General features: G+C 39.9%; 1 protein-coding gene across 4 annotated transcripts in view; it reads left to right on the forward strand.

Annotated features, from left to right (window-relative positions):
• The window catches only part of ECPAS (Ecm29 proteasome adaptor and scaffold), an 85914-nt gene that overhangs the window by 70682 nt on the left and 4190 nt on the right, over nt 1–11042 (forward strand). For all 4 annotated transcript variants that reach the window (XM_081150684.1, XM_081150683.1, XM_081150685.1 and 1 more), the window contains 10 exons: nt 214–305; nt 388–454; nt 667–858; nt 1669–1877; nt 2657–2700; nt 2797–2989; nt 4286–4424; nt 6437–6542; nt 6749–6837; nt 10288–10359. In XM_081150684.1, the coding sequence (XP_081006810.1) occupies nt 214–305; nt 388–454; nt 667–858; nt 1669–1877; nt 2657–2700; nt 2797–2989; nt 4286–4424; nt 6437–6542; nt 6749–6837; nt 10288–10359 (1203 nt within the window). The remainder of the gene's footprint in view (nt 1–213; nt 306–387; nt 455–666; nt 859–1668; nt 1878–2656; nt 2701–2796; nt 2990–4285; nt 4425–6436; nt 6543–6748; nt 6838–10287; nt 10360–11042) is intronic.

An 11042-nucleotide genomic window follows, 5' to 3' on the forward strand; every position in this document is an offset into this window, starting at 1 on the left:
TTTCATTTTTTCAACTTTCTTCACAATATTCTAGACACAGATTAATTTTTAATCTTATATCAGGCAAATAGTACAAATATAACATACAAGGGTTCTAAACTACCATGAAATAAGTCAGGCATTAATTACAGAGTTAAGTTTGTTTTGTTTCTGGGAACAGAGCAAAACATTTGATCACCGAGGCATCAGATGTTTCTCCCTTATTTCTGATAGGTAAACTTATGAGTGCTTTGCTTAGTGGCCTGACAGATCGGAACAGTGTAATTCAGAAATCCTGTGCATTTGCCATGGGCCATTTAGTTCGGGTGAGTCGAATTTCTTGCTTAGTTAAGTAATTATACTTTGATAGTTACAAAGAAATGAGAGAATTGTTTCCTTTTTTTTCAGACCTCACGGGATAGCAGCACAGAGAAACTCTTGCAGAAGCTCAATAGCTGGTATATGGAGAAAGACGGTACCTTTTTTATATTTATATTATTTTAAATTTAGATGTTAACAACTTAATCAGACGCTGTAAATCAGGTCTAACCCTCTATGATTTTAAGTGCTTTGCTAGGATCATTTCTCACTGATTTTACTGATAGATTGAGCAATAGTCTATTTAGTAGTTACCCTTAGAAACATCAAGTGTTATAAAGGTGGTGGTTTTTCTCTGCTTCTCGTCAGAACCCATCTACAAGACCTCTTGTGCTTTGACTGTTCACGCCATTGGACGCTACAGCCCTGACGTATTGAAGAACCACGCCAAAGAGGTTCTGCCTTTGGCATTTCTAGGGATGCATGAGATTGCAGACGAGGAGAAGTCAGAAAAAGACGAATGCAACTTGTGGACTGAAGTGTGGCAGGAGAATGTACCTGGTTAGTAAACAGTACCTATGAATTCAGCCTGTTTTTTCAGAACCACAGCTGGAGTTTTTTACTCATATTTTTATTCATAAACTCCTGTAGTCACTTTCCCAGGACCTTAACAGCATGGGTTCTGTTTGTTTTTGAGCCTGTGTCCAGATTATGTGAGTTCTCAAGATTGGCACTCAAGAGTTCTCTTTTTTCCCTCATTGCTGCCCCCGAGCGAGAGTAGCAGCTCTGCCCCAGCAGAGTGGAGTTTTAATTGAGACTGAATAGTGATTTTATGTTGCCTCAGAGCAGGGGCGTGGAACCTTTTTTCTGCCTAGGGCCATTTGGATATTTACAGTATCACTCATGGGCCATACAAAATTATCAACTTAAAATTAGCCTGCTATATTTGGTCATAACTCACCCCTAATGTGATGGCCGGAACTGCTTCTTTGGTGAGGCGTTGGCAGGGCCAGACCAAATGATAGGGCCTGCGGGCCGGACTTTTCTCAACGCTGCATAAAGCATTATTTAGAGTAGTGCTTCTCTACTCTCTCTCTCTCTCTCTCTTTTTTTTTTTTTTTTTGCTTTTATGTGTATCAGTGGATGAGGACCATTGGCATGATGCCCTCATGGACATCAAGTTCATAAAGTCCTGCTGTTATAGAGATAAATCACAACACCACTTTTAGAGAGTGGTGTAATGTAACCATTGAGAATCACTGCTTTAGACTGATGATCACTGACTTTTTTCCAGACTTAGAAAAGAAAAATCAGTTAAAAAATTTTTTTGGTCACTTAAAAGTTGCTTTAATTTTGCTTTTTATAACCTAGGTTCCTTTGGTGGCATTCGGTTATACCTGCAGGAGTTGATTGCTATTACCCAGAAGGCTTTACAGTCTCAGTCCTGGAAAATGAAAGCCCAGGGTGCAATTGCCATGGCATCAATTGCAAAACAAACCAGCTCCCTAGTACCTCCATATCTGGGAATGATACTGACGGCGTTACTGCAAGGCCTCGCTGGAAGAACGTGGGCCGGAAAGGTAAAGGAGCCATTCATGCCTGGTTACATTTCACGTCTCCTTAAAGGATGGTGACCTCATCTTTTGTTTCCTGTAAAAATTAGAATCTGGTTTTGTGGGACATCAGGTGGATTGTTTTTCTAGCCAGTGGGAAACTGGGTGAACTTTGCCTGGTTAAGTGATATTTCATTACAGTGCAACCCATGTGTCCTGAACACTGCACAGTAGTGCTGGAGATTGATTTTTACTTATCATGTTTAGAAGGCTTAAACCAGTGGTCACCTTTCTGTACCTGGAGACCTCATGCACAGATCACGATTGGGCACATGCGAAATTGAGTAGCAAAATGAGCTGTCTAAACTTCGACCTGAGGATGCCCATCTTTGGGGCCTATGAATTAGCAACAGTCATTTTTTATATAAGAGCGATAGTGGGATACTTATAGTGAACACTCAGTAGGGAAATGGGATTGTGGCAGCATGTAACCAGTCTACTTGATGCTGTAAAAGTCAGTGGTGGCCAGTGCAGTACTGTAGAAGTGCTGGACTAAGAGTCAGATGTAGTTCTTACTCCATGGTTGACCCTTCTGCCTGTGTGACCTTGGACAAGGCAGTTCTCTGGGCTTTATGGTTCTCTGCTTCTGTAGTTGTGCTTATTAAACAGTAAAGAGCTTACAGATAAGACGGCTCTAGTTAATTTTTATTGTCATAGTTATGAAATTATAGGTAATTGTCATAGTAGAGAGAATGTGAATGACACACATGTGCTTAATAGCATTCTCTCATTTCTCAACCCTTTAGGAAGAACTGTTGAAAGCCATTGCCTGTGTGGTAACAGCTTGCAGGTAAATATTCTTTCAGGGAAGATGCCATTTGTTAAACTGAACCTGAAAGCTGCAGCCTCTATTAACTATTCTGATGCTTTTGTATGGATCCTGTAGTGCGGAGCTGGAAAAGCCTGTGCCCAATCAGCCCAGCACAAATGAAATTCTCCAAGCTGTTCTCAAGGAGTGTTGCAAAGAGAATCCCAAATACAAGATTGTAGCAATCAGCTGTGCAGCGGATGTCTTGAAGGCCACCAAAGAGGACAGATTCCAGGAGTTTTCTGACATTGTCATACCTCTCATCAAGAAGGTAATGACCACCTAGATCCTCTTAAATCTGGTTTGTACTTTAAAAATTAAAAGAAAAGATTTTCCTGTGTTCTCTTTGCATATTTTATTTTAGGATTAGCATAGTTGCCAGTAGCAGAAAATCATTGTCCCCATGGTCTATAGCATATCTATGTCCCAAGCAGGTGATGGCAAAGGAGATGAGGAAAGGGTGAAGCACCAAAGTAGGCTTGGCAGTTCTCTCTTAAGGAGGCTCCTGGAAGCGGCTGCATGGTGCTTTCACTTCCATCCTGTTGGCCAGGACTTAGCCAGAACCTGCTGCAGAGCTGCACTCTAGGTGTGTGTTAGCCCTCCGTGGGAAGAGGGGAGAGTGGATTAGTTTTATTTTTAAAACAAAGCAGAAAGATGAGTCTGTTGCAGGGGTTTTGACCTGCAAGCCAGGAAACTTTAGGCTACAGGAATACTGAGTTCCTGGGAGTGGATATTGGAATGAATGATGGTCTCTATCATACTGTTTGTATGGAAAAAAAGCAATAAATAAATAATAATAGAAGAGTAAACTCTGTTTTGTGTACCCACGACATTAAACCTACTTTTGTCCCACCCTACCAGCTTTGCCTTATGAGCATGTGCAGAAGCCACCCCCAGTCATCCGAGAGTGAAGACGGAGCTCAGCGTGTCACTGTTAATTGCCTCTGCCATATATTTGTGGGGTGGGGGGTTTGATCCAGAAAAGACTTTAGTTTCATGAAGCACTTTGTTTTAAAGAAGGATATAGTTTACCTACTTATTTTTTGTGAAACATGGAATAGTTTAAATAGCATTCTTATTTCTTGTGTTGCTGCTAATTTGTAGTAGTTTTCTTTGAGAAAAAGGCTGTTTAAGTAATTTGGTACCTAAATAATGGATTTGGGAGACTTATATTTTGAATTGATGATATCACCAGCTAGCTGCATGAATCACTTCCTAGCCTGTCTCCCTCTTACTGGGAGTTTGGATTTAGATCATTATCAAGTCCTTTCATCTTTAATTCCACGATTCTAATGCAAGTCTTTTTATGTTGTGCTCAAAATACTACATATACAGTATTTTTTTTTATCTTTGCTTAACAGATTTCCATGAAAGGATTCCCCATATTTATCAGAGAGTTGTAGTACCCTGTTACAAATTCTTTTTAGAAATAGGAAAACTCATGCCAGAGAATTTAGCATTTAATTCTTGGTTAACATCTACTTTGGCACCCTGATTGTTTTAATAGTACACCTGTAATTTTGGAATAAAATTATATTTTGCTTTCCTTTTTTTTGACATGTCCTAGAACTCACCTGAAAGCGTTGGAGTTCGGACAACGAAAAATGAGGATGAGAATGAGAAGGAAAAGGAGCTGCAGCTGGAATCCCTGCTGGGTGCCTTCGAGAGCCTGGGCAAAGCCTGGCCCCGGAGCGTGGAGACGCAGCGTAAGCCCCGGAACTGCACTTGGTGAAGGGCTGGAACCAGAGGCTACTTAATGAGAGCAGAGATGTTCTGTGTGACAGATTATTGTTCCTTGTACAGCGTGTTTGGTTAATAGTGAGAATTATCCAACATAAATTTTACTCCTACACGGGCAAATAATCCTGTTGACTATTGTATTAGCTTGCTAGGGTTGCTGTAACAAAGTGCCACAGACTGGGCGGCGTAACCAACAGAAATTCGTTTTCTCACAATTCGATTTGAGATCAAAGTGTCGGCAGTGTTGGTTTCTTCTGAGACCTCTCTCCTTGCCTTATAAATAGCCATCTGTGTCCCTGTGTCCTAATCTCTTCTTCTTATAAGGACACCAGCCATATTGGATTCCTGCCCGTCCTAATGACCTCTTTAAAGATGCTGCCTCCCAATACAGTCACATCCTGAGGTTCTTGGGGTTAGTACTTAGATATGAATTTGTGGGACACATTCAGCCCTTAACAACCATGATATATAGATAGTTTGATTGTAAAAAGAATTCTGTTACTCTTCTTTGTGATACTGTTCTCTGAGAAATCCACAGAATTTATTAGTGGGGTCCTTTTATCTCAGAATTGATGGCCTTGTAAGTAAACAAATCTTCAGTAAGCAAGTCACATCTCTGTTTCACTGAGAACCTTGGAACTTTTTGAGAGATTTTCAGAATTGGACATGTATTTCCAAAGGATTAAGTAGATGAACAGTAAACCTTTATTGTTGGTTAGGTTGCAGCTAGGAGTCCTTTGACAGGGTCTTGAACTTGGGACCCTGCTCCCCGGAAGTTTGCCTTGTGTTAGCTTCTGCGCTGTATCCCACCAGACGTCTTAATATGCTTGGATGTTACAAAAAGTGTGCTGATCACCTGTGCGTGGGTGTGTCTAAGTCAGACTTAAGGTTGTCTTTGTGCCTTGCCGTTCTTTGTGAGCTTTCGAAAGTATCTTTGCTATGAGCAGGAAGGATTTCCCAGAAGACAGTGATTTGTAAATGGTCTTATGTCTTGGCATCAGTTATGGACTGCAGTGGAAATCTACTTTTTTGATGCCATTAGGACTACTGACTTTTTCTTGACTGGGGTAGAAAAAGTAGGGAATTATATAAAAATGACACATACACAAAGCAGCAGTTTATGTTAGTGTAAGGCATAGAAGCATGCATTCATTCGCCGGTTATTGAGGGGAAGACCAAGGCCTTTGAGAATTTAACTGTTATACATTGGCTTCTCATATACATCTTACAAGGTATCACCTACAATTTCTGCTTTTTGTTTCTTTGTAGTAGGAAAAGACTCTAACAGTCTCTTATGAAGCAATTCCAGTGCAGAATTCTTGTACATTTTATCCCATCTATCTTTACATATGTGAACTGAACTAAATTTTACAGCATTTATAAACTAATGACTTTGTTGAGTTTTCTACTCCTGCTTCATCAGTTAGTGCACTATTAATTATAGAATGTAATTACAAGTGTAGTTGGTAGCAGGTTTGGGATAGAGTACTGCTGTTTTTTGGTAGGTACACAACCTGCAGAAGCTTCTGCCTGGCCCGAGCTCCCTGCCTCCAGAGTGCTGCTTTTTGTGGCTGTCCTTCAGGGTGTTTTATAGGAAAGGGGGGTGTGGTTAAGATTCTGTGTCAGTTCCTTGGAGAAGGATATTGCTTTGAAAATGAACATTTATGAACAGTTATATAGGACTTTCATGGGGGAAGTTCTGATCAGGGGAATTTGTTTGGTAATTGGCCACAAAGTCACCGTGGAGTTTTTTGTTTTGTTTTGTTTTCTGAAATGTCATGGCTTTAACTAAAGGCATTTGTTTTATTTTTTCCTCCCTCCCCCTCCTCTCTCTGTCTCCCTCTCTTCCACCCTTCTCTGCCCCTCTATGTCTGTCTGTCCCTGTATGTGTCCCTCGGTCTGTCCCTCACTCGCTCTGTCTTTTGCTCCTTCACACTCCCTGTCCTGTTGCTCTGTCCCATTCTGTCTTTTTTCCCAGGTTGTTATCGGCAGGAGCTATGCAAATTGATGTGTGAACGGCTGAAACTCAGCACATGGAAAGTACAGCTAGGAGTCCTACAGTCAATGAATGCCTTTTTTCAGGGGTAATTTGCTTTATAGTTTAGTCATTTATTTTGTCTTTTCCCCCGCTTAGCATTTTATATATAATCAATGAACTTCTTAAAATTTAAAACTAAATGCTAGAGTGACATCAGAAAGTGATACATGCAGATAGAAATTATTTGTGCCACAAAAGTTTTGGAATATTTCTTAAAACTGGCATTTGTATCTTGCTTTCCAATTTTTATAGATTAATGCTTTTGGAAGAAGAACATGCCGATCCTGAGGCTTTGGCTGAAATTCTCCTTGAAACTTGTAAATCAATCACATATTCTTTAGGTGAGTGTGGTAAACTGACTTTGATAAGGAGCCCTAATTTTAAAGGTCAAGGAGCTAAGCTTCAGATATTTCCTACCTTGTGCTAGGAATTAAGTTTATGGCACTACTGAACTGTCCTATTTAATGTACTCAGTATGTATGCCCAAACTGGAATATATTAACCTGGAACTATAATAGGATTTTAACACCTATATTAGAATAATCATTGTGATAGTATTTTTTTAAAAACTTTTACTTGGAAATAATTTCAAGCTTACAGAAAAGTTGCAATAATAGTACATATATATCCCATGTAGGAGTGAAATCATATGGTTCTTGACTTTTTCCATCTGACTTTGATATGCCTGGTATTCTCAAGATCCATCCATGTTGTCACAAATGGCAGTATTTTTTCTTATAGCTGAGTAGTAGTCCGTTGTGTACATGTACCACATCTTTATTCTAGCGTCCATCAGGGACACTGGTTGTTTCCATGTATTGGCCACCATGAATAATGCTGCAGTGAACATAAGGGTGCACGCATATTTGTGTAAATGTTCTCAGATTTCCAGGGAGATAGCCAGAGGAGGGGTTGCTGGGTCATGTGGTAACTATTCCTAATTTTTTGAGGACCCTCCATTCCCCCAGCAGTGATGAGGGCTCCTTTGCACAGCCTCTCCAGCACTTGGTATCACTGGCTTTGTTGATAAGAGCCATTCTCACAGGTGGGAGGTAGTATCTCATTGTAGTTTTGATTTGCATTTCCCTAATAGCTAATAAAGTTAAGGGTATTTTCACATACCTTTTGGCCATTTGTATGTCTTCCTGGGAGAAGTGTCTGTTCAGGTCCTCTGCCCATTTTTAAATTGGATTGTTTGTTTTATTGTTGTTGAGCTATATGATATGAAGTTGAAAGCAACAAAAGAACAAACAAGACAAACAAAAACTCATAGCCTTGGCCAGATAACTCAGTTGTTTAGAGCATTGTTCCCGTACGCCAAGGTTGTGGATTTGGTCCCCAGTCAGGGCACGTAACAAGAGTCAACCGATGAATGTGTAAGTAAGTGGAACAACAAATTGATGTTTCTCTCTCTCTATATATAAATTAATCACTAGGATGGTGGTTGCCAGAGGGAACGGGGGGAGGGATAGTAAAGGGGGTCAAATATATGGTGACCGAAAGAGATTTGGCTTTGGGTGGTAAATACAATGCAATATCCAGACGATGTATTATAGAATCGTGTATTTGAGAAGCCTATATAATTTTATTAACCAATGTCAGCCCAATAAACTTAATTTTTAAAAAAGCTGCATAAACAAAAACCTGAGCCTGATGACTTGCTAGGCTGAGCTCTTAGACACAGACAACACTGGCCCATAGGGCGGGGAGGTTGGGCTGCCACGGAGAAGGGTGACTTTCCCATCAGCCTGTGCCTCGGTTTCCTTACTGTCCCTTGCTGAAGGGCCCAGTCAAGGCATTAACAAACAGCAATACGTATAATACTTACATATCTTTTAACCAAAGTTACCTGTTAACATTTTGCCCTATTGACTTTATCATTTGCACTACTATATACATAGTTTCTTTGAACCATTTGAAAGTTACTGCTTACACCATGCCCCTTTGCTCCTAAGTTATTTAGTGTGCATTCTCCTACATCACCCAGTACACTTAGCACCTAGGCAGTATAACGTTGATGCAGGTGTTTTGGGTGTTGTTGTTTTTTTAAATATATCTTTATTGATTTCAGAGAGAGGAAAGGAGAGGGGGAGAGAGAGAGAAATAGAAACATCAATGATGAGAGAGTCATTGATCGGCTGCCTCCTGCACGCCCCCGACTGGGGATCGAGCCCGCAACCCAGGCATGTGCCCTGACCAGGAATCGAACCCCGATCACCTGGATCCTAGGTCAATGCTCAACTGCTGAGCCACGCCTGGCTGGGCGATGCAGTTTTTTAAATGAAATTCTTTACCATTCATATTCTAGGTTTTCAGTAGACTCACTAATGTTTTTTATAGAATTTTTTCCTTCCTCTCCATTAAGGAATTCAGTCCAGGGTCATTTATTGAATGCAGTTGTCATATCTTTTTATTCTCTTTTAATCTGGAACGCTTCCTCAGCCTTTCTTTGTCTTATATGACATCGACAGTTTTGAAGAAAAGTTCCCCTCTTCCCCCAGTCTTTTTTTAACTAGAGTGGTTCTCATTTGGTGTTTATCTGATGTTTCTTCATGATTAGATCCAGGTCATGACTTCCCAGTTGGGATACTCCCTCCGTAAGTGACGTGCCTCACATCAGGAGGCATACAGTGTCCATCTGCCCTCACTGGCGATGTTAATTTTGGTTACCTGGTCAAGGTACTATTCAGTTTTCTCTACTGTATAGTTACTATTTCCCCCCTTGTGTCTAATGAGCAGCCTGTGGGAACATACTTTAAGACCATTCAAATAACCTGCTCTTCCTCAAAACTGCATCTAAGAAAGCAGTCTGGGAGAAGACACTTAAGGCCTTGCAGACATGCTGCTCCTCCTTAGAATGTCTTCTGGACCTAGCATGCATTGATGATTTTCCCTGAACTGGTTTTTACTAAGATGACTTTCTAACCCCAGCACTAACTCACACTATTTACAGTTGCATCCTCTCATAAGCAAGATCCCTCCCTCTCCCTATTTCTTTATTATCGATTTGATTCATGTATTCCTTTTCCCCCAATTGATTTATAATTAATTATTTTTCTTAATTACTTTGTTGCTCAAATTGTCCCAGATTTGGCCAGTGGAAGCCCCTTCAAGCTAACTCCTGTGTCCTGTTGACAGGTCACCATTATTCCTATAAGCCCTTCTGTACTTTGTAGCATAACAGGATGTTATAAGCTCATCTTGTGCTTTCCTTGCGGCGGATTTGGTTGTGTTAATTTTTTCAGTAGACAATTTCACCGTGAACTAGATGCTGTGTCTAGAGTAGATATCAAGGAAGCTTGTTTCAGTTGTAAATCTTGGAGGTAGTGTGCTTTTGGATAAAGAACTGGCAGTTAAGAAACTAGTCTTTATAGGGTCCCAGGCTGGTGTCCCCAATTTGGCCTTGACCCTGGGTTGTGTAATTTCGTTAAAATGAGGAGTTCATGCAAACCTGAAGAGCTTTCGTAGGCATTATGAGAAGATGACTATGTGTTTGAGATAGTGTCTTTTGAATTCCCACTTCTAAAATGGGTCCTTTAAATACCGCCATTTGTTGTGGTGATTTATATATTTGCTTGACTTTTTTTTTAAAGTAAGGAATGTGGACACGCAGTACATTTCAAGTATTTAATGACAGATAACACGGAGAGGGGAGCTTACTTAAGAAAAGGTGTGTCTTTCCCTGAATTTGTAATTTCTGAACATCTTCCAGTAACACTGACTTAATCTTGGAGCTTTTCTTTACAAGGCAGATAAAACAAATAACGTTCATCATGTGATTTTCCTCTTAGAAAACAAGACTTACTCGTCTGTGAGAACAGAAGCTTTATCTGTGGTAGAATTGCTGCTTAAAAGGCTTGAAGGTGAGTTCCTGATAGTTCTGACTGGAGGGCCAGAAAGCCAGGATGTGTTATGGCATATGCTTTAGAAATTGTTTTATTTTCTGTTTTTGCTTTTAATAAGCATAGACTCTAAAATACAGATTAATGTATATGCACATCCACGTGGGAGAGACAAAGCTAAAACCTTTCAATTTTATTAAGTGTTTTAAATTTTATTTTTATACTTTTTATGTATTATGAAGCTGTAGTTATCCTAGAATAATAGTTTTTGTTTCCAGTGTGAATTCTGATTTAATCTTGGTTATTATGGCATGGGGTTGACAGTGCATAGTAGAGCTCACTGTCCACAAATAAACAGAATGACACACAGAGAAGTGGAGGTAGGAAAGCATTTTAACAATTACCCACCCAAGTCATCTAATTTGATAGCAGTTTTCTTAATCCTACTTTTTTTCCTGTTTTTCTTTTTTTAACCTTCTTATGAAGAAGATTTCTTCTAATGGCCTGTTGTGTCAATGGTAAAAGAAAACATTTTCTCCAGTGGTGTATCTGTTACTGATTTAAAACAGAGGCCTCCTTTTTTAAATTATTTTAACCCCATGGATTAAGAATGGGGAAGAAGGAGCAGTTTTCTCCAGGTCCTGTATATCTGCAATTTCTACTTCTCTGTTTTTGCTTAGCAATTACAGCACCTCTCCTGGGGC

The sequence above is a fragment of the Miniopterus schreibersii genome, assembly GCF_964146895.1.
Source record: "Miniopterus schreibersii genome assembly, chromosome: 11".
NCBI lineage: Eukaryota > Metazoa > Chordata > Mammalia > Chiroptera > Miniopteridae > Miniopterus > Miniopterus schreibersii.